Source organism: Malus sylvestris, chromosome 11 (genome assembly GCF_916048215.2).
Source record: "Malus sylvestris chromosome 11, drMalSylv7.2, whole genome shotgun sequence".
Classification (NCBI taxonomy): Eukaryota; Viridiplantae; Streptophyta; class Magnoliopsida; order Rosales; family Rosaceae; genus Malus; species Malus sylvestris.
The window spans coordinates 1,218,798-1,246,737 of NC_062270.1; the positions used below are offsets into that span (position 1 = coordinate 1,218,798).

The following is a 27,940-nucleotide window of genomic DNA, read 5'->3' on the forward strand; positions in this document are numbered from 1 at the left end:
TAGGCCAATCAGCTGAGAGGTTGTTACTTGACCGCATATGCTTAATTATATGTACTTATATAATAAATTAGTCCGCGGCATATACTTGGCTGCACAGGACTTTCAAAGGGCCTTGCTTCTTTTTTCTTTCCCTTCTTCGCATAGATTATTTAGTGTGACATTTGCACGGTAACTCGATCGGTGTTATTAATTCACTCGTAGTATAATATGTGTATTTATTTGTTAACGTACATTTTAAGTTTATAAAATATTAATTATATAATTATTATTTTTCTATGTATAATTATTTTATATGATAACATATAAAATAATATCATTACGCTACCATGTGCGTGTCACACTAATTTTTTTAATAAAGAGTTTATTTCTAACCAAGCCACTATCAATAATGGCGGAGCCAATTACAAGGCTCTCCTAGGCTATAGCATAGCGAGAGTTTTGGTTCTTTAAGCTTATTTTTTTATTAATCTTTTGGCTATTTTATAATTTTTAATTGTCATATTCCACTTAGGGAATGAAAATTTTGAATCTTAAGGCTGTTTTTGAGGTAAATAAGAGCTAATAAATGTTAAATAAACTCATCACTTTAACCAATATTATAATTAAAAGTAATAATTAAGTTAAAACTTTCATATTACAAATGGTTCCTTATTTTATTCAGCTGAAAGTTTTGAGGCTAGAAGCTTAGAAAACATAGTATAAATTCCTTGCTTCAATTGTTACTTTCAAGTTTACTATTATATAACTTTATGTAGACAACAAAAAATTGAAAATTTGATTTTATGGTAATAATTTTAGCTTAACCCACCCACTGAATAATTCCTAGCTACGTCATTGGGCACTATTATATGTCTCTAGAAAGGTAATTAGGATTGAGGTCTAGGGTTTTGGAAGTTCATGCAAATGGAGCAGTTGGTGGCTTAGCTACTTTTATCAAACAACTAAAAGTAGAAAACCAAAAACGTCATCAAACACGAACCCAAATTTGTTGAATTGCGGAGGCTGATCTGGCCCTGACAATACACGCATATCACTTTAATCATGATTTGTAACGTCCAAGTATGCTTTTAGATTAGAGAAAGAAATAGAAGCAACAGTCTCCCCCCGTATATGTGTTTGCTTTGGTGCCAATCTATATTGTGTTCATTCCTACTCAATGAAGTTATTATTCAAGTTCATCACTCGTGTTTCTTATTATACATGCAATTACAAGGATACAATACTGGTACTGTTATATGTTTTGATTGCACACAATATCTTGCTGTAACGTGTCACACATGATAAATTGAGCGCAGGCAATATTTAAATTAAAAACAACTTATGTAACGAACTTTACCGTAACGTTACATTTTAATTTAATAATCCGTTGTTGTATAGAAGAAAGCTCATAACAATGTATTCTTGCACAAAGAGTCATGCCAACTTCCATATAAGTTTTAAGTAAACAGTAGTATCTGTCTGAAGGGGATCAACACGTGTCAATAAGTTGTAGGCTAAGTTATGGAGTCATCGATATTACACACTGCTGTCAGTGCCTGCCTTATAAAGCAAGAAGCGTGTCGTTTTCGGTCTGCATACTTGAAAAAGTATATAGGGATGCACTATTCCTTTCCCAGCCTAACCAACTTGAACAAGAAGAAGAGCAATCTTACAGTTTTTACTCGGAGAATTTACGTATATCACTCGGTGTTGAAAGCAAAAATGGCGTCCCACAGACAGACATACAGAGCTGGTGAAGCCAAGGGCCAAGCTCAGGTATATATATACACATACTCTTTCACAATGTATGCACTGACATGATAGTTTAGCCACGTTTGAAATAACATATATTGGTTTTGGTACTCCAGCAATTAGCACATCGAACCTGAGTATTTTTTAATTTTTGTACACGCTGTAGCAGTGAGAGAAACTTAATAGAAAAGTCAAAGTCGGTCTCCTTAAAATTTGTCGATTGTGTCACATTTCACTTTTTTACTTATGTTGTAAAAATTATTGATACGTCGTCGATAATCTTATTCATATTATTATCATCAAAATGGATTTTGACATAATATTGATCCATTTTGAATGATACTGATATACGTTCGTTCTTTTAATATTTAGGAAAAGACGAACCAGGTGATGTACACAATTGGGCAGAAGGGCCAGGAAGTGAAGGACAATACCCACGAGACGGCCCAGGCAGCCAAGGGGGTGCAACTAAAACAACTAGAGACAAGGGTCAAGAGAAGGGAGAAGTTACAAAGGCAAAAGTACGGCAGAGCAAGGAGGTGACCAAGGAGAAGGCCTCAGAGGTGGGCCAAAAGGCCTAAGACACTGCTGGGGCCGCCAAGGAGAAGTCGGAGGGGTTCCTTCAGCAGACAGGAGAGAAAGCGAAGAACATGGCACAGACTACTGCCAAGGCTGTGAAGAATACGTTTGGCATGGCAAAGGACGACGAGGAAGAAGACCGTGTTTACTATAGGAAGGAGAGGGACTAATGATAGGGATTTTACCATCTGTAAAAGTAGGGATAAAAACACTTAAAAAATACTTGTAAGAATAGAAGGTTATCGTAGTATAGCAGCTCAAGCAAAGTAGTTTTCCGTAAGGATTGAATGAATAATTTATGTAAATATCAAATGCAAAGTAGTTTTCCGTAAGGATTGAATGAATAATTTATGTAAATATCAAATCTTAATTAATTATTTGAAGACGATTGGAAGAGGTTGGTTCTGAATTTAAAAATAATAAAAACGAATTTAATTAAAATGAATAAAGAAATTAGCAAAGTAAAGAAAACAAAGGAAAATGTTTTGAAAACCAAATTGTAAAAGCCTAAGGTTTCGCCGTCTCCTTAACAATCCGATGTAGATTTACCAATTACTTATGAATTACCCATGCAACTTTGAATGTTAGGTTTTCCTAATGCATATTCTACTCGTGGTATTCAAGCTAAAACATATATCAAACATGCAATCTGTCTGTGGTATTCAAATCAAATATAAACATGCATGACTCATTATGCTTTGTGAAAACCCTTTGAAAAACCATGCAACCCTTAAGACGTGGTATTTATCCTAGATGAAATTACAACTATTAATCACAAGAAGCAATAATCAATTCCCAGTGGTATTCTGACCGAATTGCATCCGATTACTTATCTAAACATCCTAATGGTAGCTAAGCATTACGATATAGAGACAGTTTAAAGCACAATAATTAATAATTCAAAGCATGCATGAATAATATCATAAGCAATTAAATAAAAACTACATATTCATGCTAAGACTCAAGGCATCGCCCTAACAAACGAAACTAGTTACGAACAACCATAAAACAAAATATTAGTAAAAATATGGATAGAAAATATCTTGAAAATAAGCTTGAATTGTCAAAAGCAATTCTCCAAAGTAATGTGTGCATTCCCCCCTAACCTAATGGCTAAATATCTTATTTATACTAATACAAAATAAAACCCTACCTTGAAAAAGTCTTAGAATAAAACTAGGAAACATAATTAAATGATAAAACAGAAAATAAAAGGTTTCCTATTTGAACTAGAATTTGGAGTTCTCAGAAAATTAGTCTTTTGACCGACTCCGATTTTGTCCCAAAATATCTCTTTTTAAAGCTGGAGACGTCCCCTACAAATCCTTAAGGAATCTTCCCCAAAATATGTCATCTTGACTTCAAAATACCCAAAACGTCCAGAAACATCAATCTGTGAAAGCTGCACGTTGGGCCTTAATTTCATCGCCACGGTCAAACGGCTTGGTAGAAAAATATCTTGAAAGACTCACGAACATCCTCCAATTGAAATTACTCCAAAATTCATCCGTTTGGTTACTTTTTGCTCCAGAGGAAGTCGAATGTCCTACATTAAAAATACATAACAAAGTATCAAAATTCTACCAAAATAACCAATAAATTAATACTAAGAATAGGGTAAAATATATAGTATAATATCGACTTATCAACTAGTTTGACATTGTTTTATGTTGTTTTAATGTCTGTGTCTTCAGCTGTTGTTTGTGTTTTTGAGTTTTGTTGGTTATGTTGTTGTCAGCTGGGCAGGGTTTTTAAGTCCTGTGCTCCCCTCTCTATTGTGAGATGGGGATGTTGCGCTGCTTTTGGTTTTCCAGCTTTGTAGGACTCAGATTGCAATTTTCAGTCGCATATAAAATGCAATCTGCTGAATAATTCCTGTATTTCACTTGTAGCATTTTCTTAATTTTATATAATTCATGCCTTTAAAAATACAAAAGCCTAATTCGCTTTTAGAATTGAATTGAATAACATACTGTATTGATGGTATATTGAACGGAGAAACGATAAATTATGTCTGACTAAAAGGTGAAGATGATTACTCAATCTAGTCTCCTCGAAACAAAAAATCATTCACTTTGCCTTAAATATACCGTAGATGATGAGTTATCAATTCATTCCAATCCTAGTCTGATTTCTAAATTATTTTGCCTTGGAATAAAAATGTACAAGAGTTCTATACTAATTACAACCCGTAACCAAATACACCGAAAACTCAGAGACTAAACCTGATTATAAGGTATCCCATACCTATTCATATTGTTCCCTGATTCATCTATTTGCTTTTTTCAAATTTATTTCACAATAGTTTACGTGAGTTTGACGCTTACTATAACAATCGTAATTATGTCTTTTGTTAACATTGATGTTTTCAGTAACTATGATGGCTGATACGTTCGGGTTTATTCATCTCTTTAACTCAAGATTTCAGTTCTTTTTCTTCCATTTTTATCCTCCATGTATATATATATATATATAGAGAGAGAGAGAGACAGAGAGAGAGAGAGAGGCTGTGTTTTGAATCGGATGATTGGAAATAGTGTTTCAGCTGAAAAAAATGGAGGAGGGTGATGAAAATCTGCAGAGAAGAAAGAAGGAGGATCCGGTGGGTTTGGGTCCGGAGAGGATCCTCTCCCTCATGATTGCACTTTAGACAACAGGTGGGTCCCGACAATCAAGAGAGAGAGAGGCTGTGTTTTGAATCGGATGATTGGAAATAGTGTTTCAGCTGAAAAAAATGGATGAGGGTGATGAAAATCTGCAGAGAAAGAAGGAGGATCCGGTGGGTTTGGGTCCGGAGAGGATCCTCTCCCTCATGATTGCACTTTAGACAACAGGTGGGTCCCGACAATCAAGCTTTGAGATTCTAATCCAACGGCTCAGATTTCATCTTAACATGATACCACACGTGATAAACATTATCCTGCTTGTTTGTCGGCCCAGAGACCGCCTTAGCCCGGAATCCTGGAATCCCAGATAAGAGTAGTATTAAAAAGCGCACCCACCTGCTCGCTGCTCTTCATCTTCAACCAGTCAGCAGCCGAAACCAGAGCGCAAAAAGAACCAAACATTTCAGATCAAGCCCACCAAACAAGAATCCGAATTTGACGTTTTCGCCGACCCCACGATGAGTTCTTCATCCAAGACGGCGAGGAAGCTGCAGGTGGCGTCGCCAGTGCCGGCGGATATCGACATTGCCAACTCTGTCGAGCCTTTCCACATCTCTGAGATTGCAAAAGAGCTTAATCTCAGTCCCGACCACTACGATCTTTATGGGAAATACAAAGCCAAGGTTGGTTGTTTGATTCGTTTAGTTACTAACCAGTTAGCGCTCGAGCATGTATAATATGTTCATTTATTTTCATTGATATATAAAAATTTTGAAATTTGATTATTTGGGTGTATTTTATGGGAGATACAAGGCCAAGGTTTGTCATTTGATCCGTTTACTTATTAACTGGTTGGCGCTCGAGCACTTCTGTATGTGTAATATGTTCATCTTCTTTATTGGTATGGAAAAGTTTTGAAATTTGATTATTTGGGTTTATTTGTTTGGAGAAACAAGATCAGTGTTGGTCGTTTGATTCGTTTAGTTACTAACCGGTTAGCGCTCGAGCGGTTTTGTATGTGTAATATGTTCATTTGCTTCATTGATATGGAAAGATTTTGAAATTTGGGTTTGTTGGGTTTCTTTTGTAGGTTTTGTTATCAGTGATTGATGAGCTGAAAGGATCTGGAGATGGGTATTATGTGGTGGTTGGAGGGATTACTCCTACCCCTCTTGGAGAAGGCAAGTCTACCACTACTGTTGGACTCTGTCAAGCTTTGGGTGCTTTTCAGGATAAGAAGGTGAAGTTTTCTATTGTTGTCAGTTTAAAGTTTGGTTCTTTTTTCGGTATCGAAAAGTTTGGGCATACGTTGGTTTTCCCTTTTGATTTTTCCTTTTCTGGGAAGTTGATTTCAACATTTAACTGAATAATCAAGCAATTTAAATTGAGTTTTGGCCTTTTTGTTGGGAGAAGTCTTGAAGTATGAGTGGAGGTACAAAGGGACAAAAAGAATTAATTCAGAGGTTACATTGATTTCTGGCTTTGTGTTATTGATTGTACTTGGTGTTGCCTTAGCTTGTCGTGTCGAGAAACTAGGGCTAAATCTTAAGGTTGGAGTGTCTAACTGGTGAGGAAAGTATCGCTGAGTAATACACTGACAAGCATTAAAAACAAGATGTGTTACAAAGAGATTGTAGTTTCAGGGAACTGAAAATTTGTTGTGGTTGTCCCTTGTGCTTATGATGTTTTATATGCATTTTTTTTTAACTTTAAATTTGGTTCATTCTGTTTTCCCCTTGTTTCTGTGGGTAAAAGTTAAAGTTTCGTGGTATCTAACACAGTCTCATAGGTATTTTTGCTGAGTCTTCTGACCAAGAAGTTACCAAGCTGTTTTGGTGCGGTCCTGGCCCTTAGTCCTGTTTACTGCATCCGAAAAGAATTTGTTTTCAAAATGTAAAGCAAAGTATTTCAAGGTTGTCTTGTAATTATCTCCTTTGTTGTTAAAGTTTTCTTGCAGTTTTTATGGAAGACTTAAAACCACAGCACGTCCTGCAAAAGTAGACTTGTGCAGATTTTTTGTATTAATTGTTGCTAATGCAATTTTATATTGTTATGAAGACTTAAATAGATTTTATTTCACAGTTGACGGCTATATATCTCAGTAGTAGTTTGTATGGCCCTGATCCTGTATTCTCCCCTTTGTGACTTAGGTTGTTACTTGCCTTCGTCAGCCATCACAAGGACCAACTTTTGGAATCAAAGGGGGTGCAGCAGGTGGTGGTTACAGTCAGGTGATACCAATGGATGAGTTTAATCTTCACATGACGGGAGATATTCATGCAATAACAGCTGCAAACAATCTTCTGGCTGCTGCCATTGATACTCGGATTTTCCACGAGGCAACCCAATCAGATAAGGCTCTACTGAACCGGTTATGTCCACCAAACAAAGAAGGAAAACGGAGCTTCAATGACATCATGTTTAGACGTCTAAAGAAGCTGAGTATCTCCAAGACCACGCCCGAGGAGCTTACACCGGAAGAAGTTAAGCAATTTGCCAGGCTTGATATTGACCCAAATTCTATCACATGGAGAAGAGTAATGGATATAAATGACCGGTTCTTGAGGAAGATTTCAATTGGTCAAGGCCCTGACGAGAAAGGGATGGTAAGAGAAACAGGATTTGATATTTCAGTTGCCAGTGAAATAATGGCAGTTTTGGCCCTTACAACATCTCTAACGGATATGAGGGAGAGGCTTGGGAAAATGGTGATTGGAAACAGCAGGGCTGGTGACCCTGTAACCGCCGATGATCTTGGTGTTGGAGGTGCTTTAACAGTGCTAATGAAGGATGCTATTAACCCTACATTAATGCAGACTCTTGAGGGAACCCCAGTTCTTGTTCATGCTGGTCCTTTTGCAAACATTGCGCACGGGAATTCCTCCATTGTGGCTGATAAGATTGCACTGAAACTGGTAGGACCAGGTGGGTTTGTGGTCACAGAAGCTGGTTTTGGTGCTGATATTGGTACTGAGAAGTTCATGAACATAAAGTGCAGGTATAGTGGTTTAACACCACAATGTGCAGTTATAGTTGCAACTATAAGGGCCTTGAAAATGCATGGTGGCGGGCCTGATGTTGTTGCCGGGAAGCCTCTTAACAAGGCCTACATAACTGAGGATGTGGCTTTGGTTGAGGCAGGTTGTGTGAATTTGGCCAAGCATATTTCAAACACAAAAGCCTATGGTGTGAATGTTGTTGTTGCTGTGAACAAGTTCTCGACTGATAGTGAAGCAGAACTAAATGCAGTCAGAAATGCAGCATTGGCTGCTGGGGCATATGATGCCGTTATTTGTACTCATCACGCCCATGGTGGAAAAGGAGCGGTTAGTCTCTTCATTGCATCAACTATTTAATTTTCACTTCTCTTGTTTACCTGCTGCTGGATAGTACTCTTGGAAACTTCTGCTAAAATCTCATATTTGTTTTTAGTATTTCATCTTGTGTGTAGCCTTAAACTGCGGTAAATGGTTGTTATTATAAATGAAGTTTACTGTGATCTGCAGGTAGACCTAGGAATTGCGGTTCAAAAAGCATGTGAGAATGTTACACAACCATTGAAGTTCTTATATCCTCTGGAGTTTAGTATTAAAGAGAAAATAGAAGCAATAGCCAAGTCATATGGCGCGAGCGGTGTTGAATACTCAGAGCAGGTAAGCTCACGTGCTATTATTTTTAAATTTCAGTTGACACTATTTATTTCAATCTCTCCTGCTCTCCGATTCATTCATAGATAGACGGGCATTTCCAATACCAATGAATACAACTATTCCTCTCTTTTTTTTCTCATTAAAAAAAAAAAAGAACTATGTACTGTTTGCTGCAAACAGAACATTAACTTGATTCTTCTACATCCTTTGCAGGATAGACATATTTTCTCTTTTTCCCCTTTCTCTTGACACCACTGAAACCAAAATGTCAATAAATTAAACCAGCGTAGAAGTTTACTCGAAATGCTTATTGATACGAGTTTCCTTATTTGTGTGAGTAGGCTGAGAAACAAATTGAGATGTACAGCAAGCAAGGGTTTTCTGGTCTGCCCATATGCATGGCGAAAACCCAGTATTCGTTTTCACATAATGCTTCTGAGAAAGGAGCCCCCACCGGATTTGTCTTACCAATAAGGGATGTAAGAGCTAGCATTGGAGCTGGATTCATCTATCCTTTGGTGGGAACAATGAGTACAATGCCGGGTCTTCCAACTCGCCCTTGCTTCTATGACATTGATCTTGACACTGCAACCGGAAGGGTCATCGGTCTTTCTTGAAGATCGCTCTGCATTTGGCTCTCCATTTGCTCATCGAGGCAACTTACCTATACGGTTGCTCAAGCCTCTGTTGTTTGGCTTTTTGCTTCTTGTGTAAGTTATCTGTATTACTAGCTATGATTTCGCAAATAAAGAAATCTCTGAGGTTAATAATAATCTAATTATAGTTTTCCCCGGACGAATTGTATAACAAAAGTTGTTTCAATACAACCATACATTGTTATTTTGATACATTAGTTAGTCCCCGTAACACTTGATAATATATACGAGAAACTTTTATTTTTGTTGGAAAATTAAACTACGGAAAAGAAACATTGCAATAACAGTCAGACGCAATTACAGTTGGGCAGAAAGGTTTTATTTTTAAGAATGATAGTGTTAGATGGTTATAACGTAGTCTCCCTAACATTTTCTCTTTCGGCAGTTGCATTTATTTGTCAACTGAAAAACAGACAAAAAGAAACTGTTGACATTCCAAAAAAAAAATAAAAAATAAAAAGAAGAGAACTCTCGAACTTTACTGCATGCTTACATCCAAAAATAGCCAATATTTTGGAACTAATTAGTAATTAGTTAACTAATTAACCACAAGCTTAACAGAAAAGTTGCAATAATTCTTACAACAATTGAATCAACCCCAAAACTCCGTTGTCTTCTCTACCATCTCTTTCTCTCTATTTTCAGACAATTAGGGTTGGAATTAAGCCAGACTCTCTTCATCCCTGTCTTCAGTTTTGTTTGTAACTTACAGCACAAGTAACACCTTAACCGAAAAACGAAACAACCCAAGTTATATAGAAATGGCGGATTTTCTTCGGTCAAATTCAATCAAGCGTCATTTGCTTGCAAAACCAACATCAGAGTCGGTGACGACGGTCTCTCCACGGCCCTCAGTCGTAAACATCTCAGTTAATCCGGATTCGAACATAACCATGAGCATCACAAGCCCTCCTTCCACGAAGCACTCATCGCCGACGAAGCCAGGGCCAAAGGTCCCTTCACTTTCAATCTTGTTCTCCAAAAGAAAATCCATGGCCTTCACTTATGTATTCACGTTTGCCTTCATTGCCTGCACTTTCTTTTTGGTTTTCAACCCGTCACGCCAAAATGGCCCTCTTCCTCTACGTTTCAAGAACCTCCTCCATGCCTCCTTCTACTCCTCTTCTCAAAACCCTAATGCACACCTGGAGCTTTCCCGGAGAGACCCCTTTTCTGGAAAACCGAAATTTTCGCCGCGGTTTGATGAGAATGCAAGGTTGAAGGATGATAAGGTGGATAATCAAGAGATTGGTTTCTCTCAACTTCCGGAGAAAAACGAAAGCTTGAAGAGAGATAACAATGCTCAGTCATCCAACCCCATTCTTTCATCGTCCAATAACACAGAAATCGAAGTTTCTGGGAAAATGGAGGGTTCCAAGGGAAGAAACGAGACCAAGAAGCACACATATTCACATTCTTCTTCTTCGAAAGATTCAAATGGCCAACGTGGCTCGAAGAAGAAAAGTGATCATAAAAAGGTGTCATCTAAGAAGCAAGGGAAACAGAGTGAGTTGAAGTCCAAGCTGATGAATGGCTGTGACATATTTGATGGAAGATGGGTGAGAGATAACTCGTACCCGCTTTATGCTCCAGGGTCTTGTCCTTGGATCGATGAGCCTTTCGATTGTTTTCTAAATGGAAGGCCGGACAATGGCTACGAGAGGTATAGATGGCAACCAAAACGTTGCAATATCCCAAGGTAATTAATTTGCAGGACTTTTTTACTTGACAATTTGAGTATGCTTTGTTCATACTATGTTTTATTTTGCTTTTACTTCTAACCCAAGGCATCCTCTAAGAATCTTTTTGACTTCATGTTGCTCTAAAGTTCAAACTGATTTTCATATTGGCGTACATTTTTATCGTATTCGCTATATTGGTTCTGTTAATAAAGCTTGTTGGTTTTGGTGTTGTGCAGGTTGAATGGTAAGAAGATGTTGAGATTGTTGACAGGGAAGCGCCTAGTTTTTGTTGGCGATTCTCTCAACAGGAATATGTGGGAGTCTTTGCTATGTATTCTTAGAAACTCAGTGGATAATAAGAACAAAGTTTATGAAGTTTCGGGTAGGCAAGAATTTCGCACAGAAGGCTCTTACTCTTTTATTTTCGAGGTATGTTGATTTCGATTTCATAGCCTTATAAATTCTTCCTCCTTACCTTTTGGCTTTGTTGGTCCAAAGTAACATTAATGTAATTGTTCTTGTATGGATCAATAGGAGTATAATTGTTCCGTGGAGTTCTTTCAATCCCGGTTCCTAGTTCAAGAATGGGAGATGCCAGAACCAAGTGGATCAAAGAAGGAAACGCTTCGCATTGATTTGATTGAGAGATCATCCGACAACTACAAAAATGCAGATGTTCTCATCTTCAACACAGGTCACTGGTGGACTCATGAGAAAACTTTAAGCGGGTAAGTTCAGTGCTCCGTTTCACTCTATGTCATGGATTTTCGCAAAACTTGGCACCAAAGTTAATATGTATAATAATCTTGCAGGAAGGGTTACTATCAAGAGGGTTCCCATATCTACGGTGAATTGGATGTTGATGATGCATTTCGCAAAGCTTTATCGACATGGGCTAGATGGATTGACACCAATGTAAATCCTAAGAAAACCGCTGTTTTCTTCCGGGGCTATTCACCTTCTCACTTTAGGTACATTTTGGACACATAAAATACTTCAACTTGGCTAACAAATGTATTGCATCTTGCTAATCTTTTTACCCTTTTAACAGAGGTGGAGAATGGAATTCTGGAGGGCATTGCCACGGTGAAACTAAGCCAACTACAAGCTTGGAATCCACGGAATATGGAGGAGAATATCCAACGAACATGAAAATCCTAGACTCGGTACTCAAGGGGATGAAGACGCCAGTCAACTATCTGAACATTACAACAATGACTGATTTCCGGAAGGATGCTCATCCATCGATTTACAGAAAGCCGAATTTAACTGAGGAGGAGCGAAAACCGCCTATGATCCAGGATTGCAGTCACTGGTGCCTCCCTGGCGTTCCTGATACATGGAACGAGCTTATATATGCTCAACTCCTCAAACGTAACCAGAAACAACATAGAGAGAAGAAACAGAAAAACCAGAGGACAACTTCTTAGAACTGGAGAAAAAAATAATGTAGTATACGTTTTTTTTTTTTTTGGAAAGCTCACCATATGGAGAATATCGAACAGGTATTCTTGATTGTATAGATAGAAACGAAGGATAAGGCAAAAGTTGTAGTTAGGCAAAGAGGTGGGGCAATGTGCTTTAGTGATCAATTGTGTTTTCAGATAGAGGTGGTGAGAGAAACAGGATTTAGCCCTTATGGCATCTCTGGCGGAATTGAAAGAGAAGCTTGGAAAATGGTGACCCGAAACAGTGAGTGCTGGTGATCGTGGTGGTCGCAGAAGCTGGTTTTGGTGCTGAGAAGGTCATGATTATAAAATGCCAGTCTAATACCGGTTTAACGCCACAATGTGCAGTTGTGGTTGCAATTATAAGGGCCTTAAAATGCCTGTAAGACTGAAAATATGGCTCTGGTTGAAGCTGGTTGTGCGAATTTGGCCAGGCGAAATTCAAACACGAAAGCCTATTGTGTGAATGTCATTACTGTGATGAGGTTTTGGAGTGATTGTGAAGCAGAACAAAATGCAGTTAGAAATGCAGCACTGGCAGCTGGGGCATATGAGCAGTTTATGCACTCATCATGCACATTGTGGAAAAAGAGCGGCTAGTCACTTCATCCCATTAGTCTTATAATTGGCTAAAGGAATTTGGGCGTCAGTTTCTTGTGTCCGAAAAAATGATACATCGAAATAATGAGTCACAAGTGATCATCGACAAATTTGAGATCGCCAAACTTTTAATCCCAGTTTTATACCGTGGTTGGAACAGCAAGCACAATGTCTGATGCATTTGGCTATCGGTCTTGCTTGAAGGTCGATGCATTTGGCTCTCCATATGCTCACTGCGGCAACATTTTCCGAAGTTCATTGAACGAAAGTCGGCCACCACTCTTCCCCTTACAATTTACAGTTCTGAAAAAAACTTTTAAGGTCACTTTTTAAGCTTGTAATATACAATGCTGTAAATTTTTTACAACATTATAATTTCCTCCTTCAAGCATTGACTCCACTCTGCAATCCTTGCCAATTTTATACCACTTTGATTTTGTTTTCTTATCATTCTTGGCCGTTCATGATTTCATTTTAACAAAGTAACATTTAATTGATAATACTCGAATCATAAAAATATATATAATGTTAGAACATTTATCCTTGTATGCTAATGAAAGAAAAAATATATAACTTTTGGATTTGACGGTCACATGGACGTGTGGTGTTTTTGGTCTACACGTCAGTGACATAGCCACACTCTTAGAGAACAAGGGGCTTTCTACACGATGAAGGGGAGGAGAAAAAGTGGGCTGGGCAAGCAGTTATAGAGTAAAATGATTAATTCATATTTTATGATACGAATGTGTGATAAGATTATTAATATATGTTATAAAATGAAAGGATTTGTAAAATCACGCAATGATACATTGGTCATATTGAAAAATTACTCGTGAGAGACAGTTGTGAGATTTTCCTCTTACAAAAACAAGAAAACTAAAACTAAAAATATGCCACTTGCCCATATGTAATTACATCTGCATGCTTTACTGGCAACTTACAAGACTCGAAGATGAGATCGACCATACACAAGCTCAACGTCCGTTGGGAAGGAGTGTCCTTTTAAAGCAACCAAGAATTCTAGTAACCTACTCTCATAAAGAATTCTAGTATGCTAGTAATCTCCACACGGTAAAATGTAGAAATCAAACTATTAATTATGTAAATTGGAACTTTCATAACCCTCAACGTAAATAGGCTTAAATAAATTATCAGTTAAACTTCAAATAAAACAAAACCAAAATGAAAATCCAAATTAAAAGAATTAGAAACCTTTCAAATTACAACAACTATATATAGCAACCTGTTGGAGTATGTGGCCAAGTGGCCACCTTTTAATTAAACAAATCAAAAAGAAAAAAAAGACAAAATAATTATGTCTCTTCCTTGTTTTGGGGAAAAGAAAAGGGAATTGGTCTAAAGTTGTCTTGGTCCATGGGAAGTCACGGATGAGTTCTTTGAAAGAGAAATAATTGCTATTTTTGATGAAGTGTAGTAATGAAGCCATAAGAGAGAAAAAAACGTAGCAGAAAATGAGAGCAAAAACAGAGGTGCTGCAGCCCCATTTTGAAGAGAAGAAAGAAAGGTGATTTTCTTTCTTTGTTGGTACTCACTCAATCAAAGTTGTATTTGTGTATTAGCTTTGAGCTTTGTATAGAGAGGAAATTATTCACTATATTTCCCTCTCTATTTGTTTCTTTGGTGAGTGAGAGTTATTGGATGTATTGGGTTATTTGGGTTGTGAGATTGTCAACACTTTGTAAACTCCCATTTGGTTGATAGTGGATTATTGGGTGAGCTCCTACTGCTCCGAGGACGTACTCCAGTTACACTGACTGTTGAGGAACCTCGTTAAAATCTTGGTGTTCTTTTATATTTTGTTCTTGCATTTTCATTTGATAAATTTCCTGTGGGTTAGCTTGAGTTGGTTCCAACGGGTTTGGTGCTATCCAAGCACAACAATTGGTATCAGAGCACTGGTTGCTCTTGGGTACTGTCTAGTTGCCAAAGATGTCAGACGGGCAAGATGAAAATCCTTTTGGAAGCAGCTCCGGGTTTGCAAGAACTACGGTGCAAAATGCAAAGTTCGAAGTGGAAAAGTTTGATGGCACAAACAACTTCGGGATGTGGCAATGTGAGGTCAAAGATGTGTTGGCTCAACAAGATCTACTTGCCGCGTTGGGAGAGAAGCCGGAAACTATGTCAAAGCCGGAATGGGAAAAATTAAATTTGTGGGCTTGCTCTTCAATTCGGTTGTGCCTTGCAAAAACTCAGAAGTATTTTGTGATGCGGGAGACATTAGCAAGTGTGTTGTGGCAAAAATTGGAAGACAAGTATATGACAAAGAGTGCAGAGAACCGGCTACACTTGAAGAAAAAGCTCTACCGCTTCCAATACAAAGAAGGTACAAAAATGATTAGACACCTTGATGCTTTTAATAAGTTGATTGCCGACTTGTTAAATTTAGATGAGGATATTAAGGATGAAGATAAGGCCTTAATATTGTTGAATTCATTGCCGGACTCTTATGAGCATTTTGTTACCACTATTATGCATGGTAAAGAAACTGTGAAATTTGAAGATGTGTCAAATGCCTTGATGAATTATGAAATGAGGCATAGAGATAAAAATCATGATAGTACCTCTGAAGCTTTATTTGTTAGAGGTAGATCATCGGAAAGGAGGTCCTCTACTAGTAGGAAAAAATCACAGTCTCGACCTAGAGGAAACTCTAAAGGTAGAAAACCTTTAGAAAGGGATGAATGTGCCTTTTGTCATAATAAGGGCCATTGGAAGAAAGATTGTCCTAAGTTGAAGACCAAAGGAAAAGAAAGTTCTGAAGCTAATGTTGCTGAGGTTGAAACAGATTTTTCTGATTTTGCTTTAACCACTTCCTCATCATTTGATTGTGCTACTAAGTGGGTGTTGGATACGGGTTGTACTCATCATATGACTCCTCACAAGGATTGGTTTTCAAGCTTGAAAGAGTTTGATGGTGGCGTTGTGTTCATGGGAGATGACAATCCTTGCACAACAAAAGGGATTGGTACAGTTCGGTTGAAGTTGCATGATGGCATGGTTAAAGAGTTGACAGGTGTTCGGTATGTACCGAATTTGAAGAAAAATCTTATTTCTTTGGGTACTTTGGAATCCAAGGGTTTCAGGTTTCATTCAGATGGGCAGACATTAAAAGTTACTTATGGTGCACTTGTTGTGATGAAAGCTCCTACATGTGGCCATTTGTATTTATTGCAGGGAAGCACTGTGACAGGTGAAGCATCTGTAGTTTCTGAAAATATGGGCACATCTGATTCAGATACTACTAGACTGTGGCATATGAGATTAGGTCATGCCGGTGAGAAAGCTCTACAAGGGCTTGTGAAAAAAGGTCTTCTAAAAGGTGCCACGACTTGTAAGCTTGATTTCTGCGAGCATTGTGTCTTGGGGAAGCAAACTAGAGTGAAGTTTGGTACTGCTGTACATCAGACGAAGGACATTCTTGATTATGTGCATTCGGATGTTTGGGGTCCTACAAAGACTCCCTCTTTGAGTGGTAGACATTGGTTCGTGACCTTTGTTGATGATTATTCAAGAAGGTCTTGGGTTTACACTATGAAGCACAAGAGTGAGGTGTTAAGCATTTTCTTGGGATGGAAGAAAATGGTTGAGAACCAGACTGGGAGAAAGATTAAGATTTTGAGATCGGATAATGGTGGTGAATACACATCCGACCCTTTCTTTAAAGTTTGCAAAGAAGAAGGAATTGTGAGACATTTTAGTGTTCGAGGAACTCCACAACAAAATGGAGTTGCAGAAAGATTGAATCGAACCTTGCTTGAGAAGGTTAGATGTATGTTGTCTCAGTCGGGTTTAAGCAAGTCATTTTGGGCAGAGGCAGTTAATTATGCATGTCACATCATCAACCGGTTACCCTCAGCTGCTATTCAGGGTAAGACACCAATGGAGGTATGGACTGGAAAACCTTATTCTGATTATGATCATATTCGTATTTTTGGTTCACCTGCTTATTTTCATGTAACTGAAAATAAACTTGATCCTAGAGCCAAAAAGGCTATCTTTCTTGGTTTTAGTAGTGGTGTCAAAGGTTACAGGTTGTGGTGTCCAGAGATGAAGAAACTGGTAATTAGTAGAGATGTGACATTTGATGAAGAAAGTATGTACAAAGACTCTGAGAAGAATGTGAAAAATGTCCAACAGGTGGAGCTTGAGAAAGTTGCCTCTGATACTTCAAATCCTATTTCCGCTGATGTCGAAGCCACTACAAGTGAAGAAGTTGGAGACCATGAGGATGTTGAAGAAGTTGAACTTGAAGATTCTATTCAAGTTGAAGAACAAGTTTCACCTCAAGAGTCTATTGCCAAGAACAAAGGAAAGAGACAAATTACCAAGCCAACTCGGTATAGTGATTATGTTGCTTTTGCTCTTTCTATTATCACTGAAGAGATTCCATCCAATTATGAGGAAGCCATTGAGAGTGAGGAGAAGAAGAGGTGGTGCAATGCCATGAGTGATGAGATGAATTCTCTCTTGAAGAACAAGACTTGGGAGTTAGCTAAATTGCCTAAGGGCAAGAAAGCTATCGGTTGCAAATGGATGTATGCCAAGAAGGAAGATGCTGATGAGAAAAGCAATGTGAGATTCAAAGCAAGATTAGTTGCTAAAGGGTATGCACAAAAGGAGGGCATTGACTACAATGAAATATTTTCTCCAGTTGTGAAGCACTCCTCAATTCGTATTATGTTAGCTCTTGTTGCACAATATGATCTTGAGCTTGTGCAACTTGATGTGAAGACGGCTTTCCTACATGGTGATTTGAATGAAGAGATTTATATGTGTCAACCGGATGGGTATATAGTGAAAGGGAAGGAAAATTTGTTTTGCAAATTGAAGAAATCACTTTATGGCTTGAAGCAATCTCCAAGGCAATGATATTTGAGGTTTGATAAATTTATGAGAGGCCAAAATTATTCTAGAAGTCAATATGATCATTATGTGTACTTCAAGAAGTTGCAAGATGGGTCTTTCATTTATTTGTTGATATATGTTGATGATATGTTGATTGCCTCAAAGAATGTTGAAGAGATTGAGAAATTGAAGAAACAAATGAAGAATGAGTTTGAGATGAAGGATCTTGGTGAAGCGAAGAAGATCCTTGGCATGGAGATCACTAGAGATAGAGCAAAGGGTTTTGTCAGTTTGAATCAAAGACAATATCTTGAAAAGTTGATTCGGAAATTTGGAGTTCATGATTCAACCAAACCGGTTAGTACCCCTTTGGCTCCTCATTTTAAATTGAGTTCTTTACAGTGTCCTAAAACTGATAAAGAGAAGCTGCAAATGAAAAATATACCATATGCAAATTTGGTTGGTAGTTTGATGTATGCAATGGTATGCTCTAGACCGGATATTGCTCATGCAGTTGGCATGGTAAGTCGATATATGCATAATCCAGGTAAAGAGCATTGGCAAGCAGCTAAGTGGATATTGAGGTATCTCCATGGTACTCGAGATGTTGGTTTATGCTTTGAGAGAGATGACTCTGGTATTGGTCATTTTGCAGTTGGTTATGTTGATTCAGATTATGCAGGTGATCTGGATGGAAGGAAGTCTACTACAGGCTATGTGTTTACTATGGCTAAAGGGCCAGTTTGTTGGAGGTCCATTTTGCAGTCGTCTGTTGCTTTGTCTACTACAGAGGCTGAATATATGGCAGTTGCTGAAGCTATAAAGGAGGCCATTTGGATACATGGGCTTATTAGAGATTTGGGGGTTGATCAGAAGCAGGTGGAGGTACATTGTGATAGTCAGAGTGCCATTTATTTGGCTAAGTATCAGGTTCATCATGCGAGGACCAAGCACATAGATGTGCGTTATCACTTTGTTCGTGAAATTGTTGGTGAAGGGGAAATCATTCTCCAGAAGATTCCAACGAAAGACAACCCCGCTGATATGTTGACTAAGGTTGTTGGTGTAGCCAAGTTTGTTCACTGTTTGAACTTGGCTCACATTATGCCTATATAAAGAAGGCGTTGAGCAGTAGGAGTTTTGGAGTATTTGGCTCGGCATGAGTTGTTCTCTTGCTAGTGTTTGGGAGTGATGTTGTGTGTTAATTGTGTTGGTTGGCTTATCATGACGTTTTTCGGAACTTGGCCAAGGTGGAGATTGTTGGAGTATGTGGCCAAGTGGCCACCTTTTAATTAAACAAATCAAAAAGAAAAAAAAGACAAAATAATTATGTCTCTTCCTTGTTTTGGGGAAAAGAAAAGGGAATTGGTCTAAAGTTGTCTTGGTTCATGGGAAGTCACGGATGAGTTCTTTGAAAGAGAAATAATTGCTATTTTTTATGAAGTGTAGTAATGAAGCCATAAGAGAGAAAAAAACGTAGCAGAAAATGAGAGCAAAAACAGAGGTGCTGCAGCCCCATTTTGAAGAGAAGAAAGAAAGGTGATTTTCTTTCTTTGTTGGTACTCACTCAATCAAAGTTGTATTTGTGTATTAGCTTTGAGCTTTGTATAGAGAGGAAATTATTCACTATATTTCCCTCTCTATTTGTTTCTTTGGTGAGTGAGAGTTATTGGATGTATTGGGTTATTTGGGTTGTGAGATTGTCAACACTTTGTAAACTCCCATTTGGTTGATAGTGGATTATTGGGTGAGCTCCTACTGCTCCGAGGACGTACTCCAGTTACACTGACTGTTGAGGAACCTCGTTAAAATCTTGGTGTTCTTTTATATTTTGTTCTTTCATTTTCATTTGATAAATTTCCTGTGGGTTAGCTTGAGTTGGTTCCAACGGGTTTGGTGCTATCCAAGCACAACACAACCTCCCAGTTTCATTATCCTAAAACCCTTTTGGAGATAAAGGGGGCTTAATTTGTCTCCTTTTCTCTACCTGATTTTGCATCCTTCTTGTATATACGTTCGACACCACCTCTGATTGTTTTCTATTTGTTTCCTGTTCTTGGATTTCCTTCCCTTTGGAAGTTTAATGAATCTTCACCATGAGCAAAAGGAAAAATTAATCATCATGCATTCCTTTTCAAGTGCAGCAGCAATATTTGTTCTTGTTACTACTAGTGTTAGCAAAATGGTTAGGAAATCCACTCAACTAAGCTCAACTTTCTATGACATGCCCAAACGTGACAAGCATTATTTGAGGTGTGGTGGAGCAAGCTTAACATAATGATACTCGGGTTGGTGCCAAACTTATCAGGTAACGGGTCGGGTCATATTACCCATTTACTTTAACGGATGTTACACGATATGACCCGTTAAGATATCGGGTATGTCACGAAAACAACACGAACACGGAAAACACGACACAGATGCCAGGTTTACATTTTACATTAAAAAATTGTACATTTTACTACAATATATATATATATATATATATATATATATATATATATATATATAATTGGTGCATTGCACATTTTAATAACATTAAATATTGTTACATTTTACATAAAAAAAATTGGTGCGTTGGTACATTCATAAAAAAGAAAAAAAATTAGCGCATTGTATTGTGTATTGTACATTGTACATTTTACATAAAATACTAGTACATTTTACGTTAAAAAATTGGTAGATTGATATATTGAACATTGTACATTGGTACCTTCATAAAAAATCCATACATTGTATTGTATATTTGTACATTATACATTGGTATATTATACATTTTACATAAAAAATTGGTAGCAGTCCCTAACTACGAGTGTTCTTTAACTGAAATCTTATTGATTTTCAGTTTTTTTTTTTTAACGAGTCCCCTGACATTTATTCTGATGAGATTAAATAAAACAATGATTTGTAGGATTGAAAATATTAATAGATAACACACACACACACATTAAATGACTTTTGGTTAAAATTCAAAGTTTTGAAGCCATTTTTGTTAGTTTTTATTAAGATTAATTGCTAATCTGAGTATAATGTAGGTTGTGCTTTATTTAATTAATTACATATAATTTTAACATGTGGATGAACAAGAAGTTGACGTTTTAGGGTATAATTCTAATAATCTTAACAGACATCATTACACCATGATCTATCATTTGTTTTATCTAACAAATATATGTAGCATGGTAAACTTGATCATGAGGTAATATAATGGCATGGTGCCAGAAAATAATATAAGTATGACTTCTTTTTTTATTGTATATCAACCTTTGACAACATGGACAAACAGAAGAGAACTGCGAGGAAAAGAAATTGGCTGCATATAAAATGACAAAATACTTAAACCTCATGCTATTAGACTACCGTTATTTAGGGCACATATATAACCCTAATCATTTTTTTTTTCAAAATACTAATGAATAATTTTCAATTAATTAACCCTTCTGCAATTGGTCCTAATCTCTCCATTGGTGCCTGTCAAAACTCCTATATTCCCCATATTGATCATGGACTGACCAAAGCTATCAAAAAAGTCACTTTGGCTATTTGCAAAGCGGTTCACAATCGCAACGGTGTCTCCGCTAGTTGAGAACAGCACCTGATCGGTCTGGAGAAGCCCACGGTTGTTTTGGAGATTTGTAAAGTAGTTGTTGTCAAAGGCATCGCGGGTGGATTGGTCAAGGTCGTTCAATGTATCTCCGTTGCCGTTTTGAGGACATGTTTGGCGGAGGGTTTCCAAGTATCCGGCTTCTATGGTCGGGTCCGGGTTGCCGGTGCCGCTGAAATTGTAGAGGCGGTGAACGAAAGTTGAACATCTTGCCCGGCCAAATGTATGAGCACCTAAGATAAAGGAAACAACCACATTTAAATTTTTAAAAATAATTAGAGGTTGACTTATTATTACGTGGTGTATTGCTAGCTTAATCTGGTGATTAATTGTACTATTATTCTGGTCAATTGTGTGTATATATACGGTTACCTGATAAAGCAACCAGATCAGTGGAATCTAATCCTGCATCGCGAAATTTTTGTGAAAGTTGATCAAGGCTTTCGTTAAAGCCTGGAATGGCAGTGGTACCAGCTCGGTTGGCTGTCCTACTGTCTCTTCTTCCCAATTGAACTTCCCACGTTGGCCCTCCATTCTGCATATATATACCAATACAAATATTACATGAAGAACTTTTTGAACAACAGTATATGAGGCACTGCTTAAAATATATATGCTCCAAATTTCCAAGAATTGTTCATTAATTAGATTATCTCTTCACCGACATTCGCATTCTTTTTTATTTTCTTTGGGGCTGGTTCTCAGATGGATTGATCATTTCCCAATTAATTAAACTAATTAGGACTTTTAATATGTACGTACCTCAGAAACAAGAATTTGAGAAGCAATTGCTAAAATGTCAGAACAGGAGACAACACCAGGGCAAACATTCTCGAGAGCAGTTTTGATATCATCTACGACGTCGTATCCTTCTGTCGATAGATTGGGACCTGCATCTTTCTCGCTATCTATTCCATCTGCGTTGTCTAGCATAATCGATCCATCACAACCCTGCATGCATGCACCGTTAGCCATTAAATTAAACTTATTTAGTATTGCACATAAAAACACAGTTCTTCCTTTGACAGAGCATCCATCTGTTCATTATTAACAGACGGATTCTCGATATATTATTGGTCAATAACATATCAACAGAAAAACTTTTTTACGTTTTAGCAATGTATCATCCGTATTATCAAATACAAAATCCGTCATTTAGCAAAGACGGACGCTCATGCACGTAGAGCTTTATGTAATATATATCTCATTATATATTACCTGATGATATTTTTTGGACAAATATTACCTAATGATACTTAAGAATAACCAATAGTATATTCCTTAATGAATTACATACATTGACGAAGCAGTCGTGGAAATGCACCCGGATGAGTTTGGCACCAATCCGGATGTCATTCTGTTGAGCTTGCTCGACCACACCGCGAACAATGCTCGTCACATTCGGGCATGTGGTACTGTAGAAGGTTGAGCTTAGTTGAGCGTTAACATTTCCCAACACACTAGTAATAACAAGAACAAATATTGCTCCTGCAATTGAAAATGAAGACATGATGATTAATTAGGAAACTGAAAATTGAGAGGTTGCTAGCTATAGATAGTAGTTCTTAGGGTGGGAGATGAGATGGGTTCTATATGAGGCTAATACTACCCTTTTATAGAGAGAGTAATAGGTGAGATTTCAGTGCAGCGATAGGCATTTTGTGCATGCATGCTTTAAGCAAATGACCAGAAAGATAGTTCTTTGAATATTCATGCGTAGAAATTTTCAGATAATTAAGCTGATGTGGGCCTATTAGGAATCAGGAACGTTTCTAAGTATCCTTTTAAGTTGAAGAATTTTCAAACTTTTCGGTGGAGGGTGCAATTATGTTAAATCAAATTTTGTATATATTTCAACGGTCCAAGGGCCATATATAGTCATTATATTGAGGACTTGATATAGTAATAATTTCACCAGGAAAAGAATTGGTCCAGGGATTGAAAATGAATAATGGAATCATGAAGCAATGATTGTCATTCGATCGGTGAATACACCAACTGCTTAATTTATATTGTTTGGTATACTTCTTTTTCTCTGTGTAAAAAAGTTATCACAGTTTGATTAAGAGACTTTTCTAAAGTTCAAAAATGCCGTACTTCATTTCACTGTGTACTGGTTATTTTCTCAAATCTATAATTTGCAGATTTTTTTTTCCATATATTTAGGGTATGTATGCATAGCATAAATGTAATGAGGTTTACCAAATTCTTCCACGCATTGCGTACATAAACGTTGACAAATAATTAGTCATTAAATTGGAAGATTAATAAGATTAGTTCTCCATATCTAGTCCCTTCAAAAAAAAAAAAAAATCATTTACGTTTAACTTAAATATGCAGTAAATTTTATGAGGTTCCCAATCCATATACCATCTATTTCAATTCTAGTCACCTATCGAGATCAATATAGTTGATGTATTTCATACAACATGAAGTAGTGAGACTTCTTCTAATTGGATATGTAGGGAGTAGGAAACATACGTATGATGAAGTCTAGCATTCTAGAAATTTTGTATATTGACTGGAGGCTTTGGAGACAATCGAATGACTTCAATCAGTATGTCAAACCGTGTGGGTACGTACGTAGCTGTATGGACGCGCTCATTTAATACTAGCATCCTATTACGGGAATGGACATATATATCTCAGTCCTGTATAATGTATGTTTATCATAAAAAGTTGATTTGAAGATCATTTCTATAAAAAAGTTAATTATTTGAATCACAAATTATTTATTTATCTAAATGTATAGAACATATCAACAGTGTGAGTACCAAGTAACATTGATGAATTGTACATTTATTTGATATATTTAAATGACTAAACGGTCTCTTATTCAAATGGTTTTTTTTGGGAGACTTTGGATGCGGTCCCTAGTTATGAACAATCTTTGACTGAAACTTTGTTGGTTTTCAATTTTTGATCCAAGTCCCTAAAATTAATTGATAATTTATTTCTATGTACGTTACTATATTTTTTAAATTAAAAATTAAAATTTATAGTTGTTTATATTAATGATATTTTAAATAAAAAACATAATTTGTGGGATTAAAAATATTAAAATATAAATATACTATTGTGTGTGTGTGTGTAAACATGGGTACATTCATAAAAAATAACCAAAAAATTATTGTATCAAAACATGGGTACATTCTTCAAAATGGGCACATTTAGCAAAAATAAAAATGGGTACAAATAAATAAAAAAATATGGGTACAATACAAATAAAACTTTAAAAAATATGGGCACAAAAAGAAATTAATATATGGGTACAAATTAAAATTGAAAGGAAAATTGGTACAAATTAAAAAAGGGTTGCAAATTAAAAATGGGTACAAACTAAAAATAAAAATTTATGATAAAAAATTTAGCCATAAATATAAATATACTAATTGTAACATTTTTAATATTAAATGAATATATTTATAAATAAAAAATATTTTATTATTGAAATAATTAATGATATTATTAATACAAAGGACCTTGATCAAAAATTGAAAAGTAATAAGGTTTTAATCAATAGAGTAGTAAAAATAAGGATGAAAACCTAATTACTCCGTTTTTTTTTGTATCGTAGATGATCTCCAAAGAAAGATTAAGAATTGAACAGCTCCGATTTTGGAATCTATCGCAATGAGTGGTAGATGTGCATTCCGTCATGGAGATGAAAGTATTCTAATAGAAATTTTTAAGTATACCTAGTACACAAGCCGATACACCACCTGTAATAATATAAGTGGAAGGAGACTGAAGAAAGATGATGTTCCATCATAAAACCAATTGACAATATGGGTTGTAGTCCAATTATTTATAAGCACATGCAAATCTTTCCCTGATGTGGGATTCATAAGCTCAACTTGGGTTGGGTCAATCCGACCCTACTCGTGTCCAACCCAACTTTAAACCCGAACAAGTGAGTTTTTTTTAGTTATAACCCACCCGAACCTAACCCGATTTCAACCTGTTCATTGATTGGGTTGAGTTGGGTTGATCATTTCCCTGTCCATCCCCAACCGACTAACCAAACCCAATCTAACCAGATTGTAACCCATATCAATTAATGTTCATACTACACCCAAGTGAGCCAAGTCCAAAAAACAACACCCTTTCTAATTTTTTTTTAGTAAATTACCCTTTATAATTACTTAAGCTTTTAGGGAATAAGAGACTTTGTTTAATCAGCCCATATTCGTAGTCTCTAAATCCTAAAGTTTTATAGTAGATTGATTTATGAAAATAAAGTTAGCTAGCTTTGATGCTACTTGGCTTAATTTTTTTAAGAATTCTTGGAAACTAAGTTGTTACAAGATTAAACTTGAAAAAGTTGGGCAACCTGAACCCAACCCAAGCAAACCCTAACCCAATTAAACCCAAGCCCAAAAGAACCCGAATGAAACCCAACCCGAACCCGAGTTGTAAAAGTTTGGTTAGGATTTGGTTGACCTTCTAACCCGCCCAACCCACCCGATTTGCACCCCAAGATACCATGAAGAAAGTTGAGGTTCCACCATAAAATAAATTGGCAATATAAGGTGTAGCACAATATAATTAAGCACATGCAAAGTCCATTCGTTATCTGATGTGGGAATCTTATTCTCAACAATATCATATCTCTACTTATATTATGGCACGTACCAACTTATTTTCTAGTACGTACATGAAAAAAAATCTCTCCTAATTTAGAATAATAAAGATGTCTTTGTCTAGTTATATTATAACACGAGGTGTATTACTTTATGTTTTGACGGTACACTCTCAACGGTCGCCTACATTTTGACCTCCAATATTTTAAATCTTTGTTTTTTGGTCATTCCAACATATTAATTTAATTTAAGAAAGTTGCCTAGATTCAATCTCTTCAACGGTCAAGTAACTTTGAAGTTAATTTACTGTGTCATTTACTGCTTATAACTTTGACCTTATGTATAAGTTAATATCATATCAATTACAATTAGCTAGGGTAGTGACATATAGAAGATTTGAATAGGGTTGAATATTGTTAGGTATGTTTTTGTTAAATGTAGAAAAACATCTAATTGAGCTTGAAAATAAACAAAAACAAGAGTCAGCAGTGCTATCCAATCGGCTCCTTTATTTATTTGTTGGAAAATTCCTCCTTTTTTATAAATTTATATTATTCTTTGGCCAAATTTTTTTTTGTGATCCTTGTGGTGATACTCTACTTTTAAATAGACCCATGTGGTGAAAAAGCTATTAATTGTAATCATGTGGTGAAATTCGTTATCAATCATAGTCCAAATTGGATTTTTCCTCATTCTTCTGTCATCTGTTCCTCGCCGCGTTTAGGTTAGAATATAAGTTATTATGCAAACATTGAATTTAGTTTCATTTTAAGAAGAACAATGGTGGACAGGATGGCTAGGGTTATGTGAGAGAGGGGGGAAGGTGGTGGGTGGTCGATGTGGCTGTGGCTAACAAGGGTAGGGATTTCTTTTTTTTTTTCCTTCTATTTTTGTTGATTGTAAAAAATTGGAATTACCAAAAAGAAAAGAAAAAAAATGGAATGACCTTTTTATCCCTGCATGTGGATGAGATTTTGACAGAAAATTCAATTTGGACTACGATTGATAACAAACTTCACCACAGGGTTAAGATTAACACTTTTTTCACCATAGGGGTCGATTTAAAAGTAGTGTCTCACCGTAGGGATCAAGAAAAAAATTTAGCCTTATTCTTTACATAAGGATAATATAAATTTATAAAAAAAAAACTTTAATTAGTTGGCTAGTTGAATATTGTGAGCATATTTGATGAGGGTTTCAGCTGAATTTTCATCTAAGCAAGATACGAGCCAATAGTAATCCATGATATACATGATGAAATACTAGCATGCATGCATCCAACTGCTTAATTTATATTGTTTGGTATACTTCTTTTTCTCTGTGTAAAAAAGTTATCACAGTTTGATTAAGAGACTTTTCTAAAGTTCAAAAATGCCGTACTTCATTTCACTGTGTACTGGTTATTTTCTCAAATCTATAATTTGCAGATTTTTTTTTCCATATATTTAGGGTATGTATGCATAGCATAAATGTAATGAGGTTTACCAAATTCTTCCACGCATTGCGTACATAAACGTTGACAAATAATTAGTCATTAAATTGGAAGATTAATAAGATTAGTTTTCTCCATATCTAGTCCCTTCAAAATAAAAAAAAATCATTTACGTTTAACTTAAATATGCAGTAAATTTTATGAGGTTCCCAATCCATATACCATCTATTTCAATTCTAGTCACCTATCGAGATCAATATAGTTGATGTATTTCATACAACATGAAGTAGTGAGACTTCTTCTAATTGGATATGTAGGGAGTAGGAAACATACGTATGATGAAGTCTAGCATTCTAGAAATTTTGTATATTGACTGGAGGCTTTGGAGACAATCGAATGACTTCAATCAGTATGTCAAACCGTGTGGGTACGTACGTAGCTGTATGGACGCGCTCATTTAATACTAGCATCCTATTACGGGAATGGACATATATATCTCAGTC

At 36.5% G+C, this 27,940-nt stretch overlaps 3 protein-coding genes and 1 pseudogene across 3 annotated transcripts; 3 read left to right on the forward strand and 1 right to left on the reverse strand.

Annotated features, from left to right (window-relative positions):
- The first annotated feature begins 1,464 nt into the window (after positions 1-1,464).
- On the forward strand, positions 1,465-2,642 carry LOC126588463 (late embryogenesis abundant protein 2-like; annotated as a pseudogene).
- A 2,194-nt stretch (positions 2,643-4,836) lies between these two features.
- On the forward strand, positions 4,837-9,414 carry LOC126588447 (formate--tetrahydrofolate ligase). Its single transcript, XM_050253537.1, has 5 exons — positions 4,837-5,599; positions 6,007-6,156; positions 7,067-8,242; positions 8,423-8,569; positions 8,908-9,414. Exons 1-5 carry the CDS (start codon positions 5,435-5,437, stop codon positions 9,181-9,183), a joined length of 1,914 nt encoding a protein of 637 aa, XP_050109494.1. The 5' UTR covers positions 4,837-5,434; the 3' UTR covers positions 9,184-9,414.
- Positions 9,415-9,533: 119 nt separating this feature from the next.
- LOC126588448 (protein trichome birefringence-like 4) lies at positions 9,534-12,470 on the forward strand. The gene is made up of 5 exons (XM_050253538.1): positions 9,534-10,921; positions 11,141-11,333; positions 11,439-11,632; positions 11,717-11,875; positions 11,956-12,470. Exons 1-5 carry the CDS (start codon positions 9,984-9,986, stop codon positions 12,332-12,334), a joined length of 1,863 nt encoding a protein of 620 aa, XP_050109495.1. The 5' UTR covers positions 9,534-9,983; the 3' UTR covers positions 12,335-12,470.
- An 8,574-nt stretch (positions 12,471-21,044) lies between these two features.
- LOC126588455 (peroxidase A2-like) lies at positions 21,045-22,985 on the reverse strand. The gene is made up of 4 exons (XM_050253546.1): positions 22,720-22,985; positions 22,185-22,373; positions 21,795-21,957; positions 21,045-21,655 (listed from the first exon to the last, which is right to left on the reverse strand). The coding sequence occupies exons 1-4, from the start codon at positions 22,930-22,932 to the stop codon at positions 21,246-21,248; spliced, it is 975 nt and encodes a 324-aa protein (XP_050109503.1). The 5' UTR covers positions 22,933-22,985; the 3' UTR covers positions 21,045-21,245.
- Between the last annotated feature and the right edge of the window lie 4,955 nt (positions 22,986-27,940).

Excerpts from the sequence above, each read along its gene's own strand:
- LOC126588447 (XM_050253537.1), top strand. The coding sequence starts at position 5,435 with ATGAGTTCTTCATCCAAGACGGCGAGGAAGCTGCAGGTGGCGTCGCCA. Across the intron at positions 6,157-7,066 it reads GTGCTTTTCAGGATAAGAAG|GTTGTTACTTGCCTTCGTCA; the intron begins GTGAAGTTTTCT and ends TTTGTGACTTAG. Across the intron at positions 8,243-8,422 it reads CCCATGGTGGAAAAGGAGCG|GTAGACCTAGGAATTGCGGT; the intron begins GTTAGTCTCTTC and ends TGTGATCTGCAG.
- LOC126588448 (XM_050253538.1), top strand. The coding sequence starts at position 9,984 with ATGGCGGATTTTCTTCGGTCAAATTCAATCAAGCGTCATTTGCTTGCA. Across the intron at positions 11,334-11,438 it reads CTTACTCTTTTATTTTCGAG|GAGTATAATTGTTCCGTGGA; the intron begins GTATGTTGATTT and ends ATGGATCAATAG. Across the intron at positions 11,876-11,955 it reads TATTCACCTTCTCACTTTAG|AGGTGGAGAATGGAATTCTG; the intron begins GTACATTTTGGA and ends CCCTTTTAACAG.
- LOC126588455 (XM_050253546.1), bottom strand. The coding sequence starts at position 22,932 with ATGTCTTCATTTTCAATTGCAGGAGCAATATTTGTTCTTGTTATTACT. Across the intron at positions 22,374-22,719 it reads TCCACGACTGCTTCGTCAAT|GGTTGTGATGGATCGATTAT; the intron begins GTATGTAATTCA and ends GCATGCATGCAG. Across the intron at positions 21,656-21,794 it reads TGATCTGGTTGCTTTATCAG|GTGCTCATACATTTGGCCGG; the intron begins GTAACCGTATAT and ends CCTTTATCTTAG.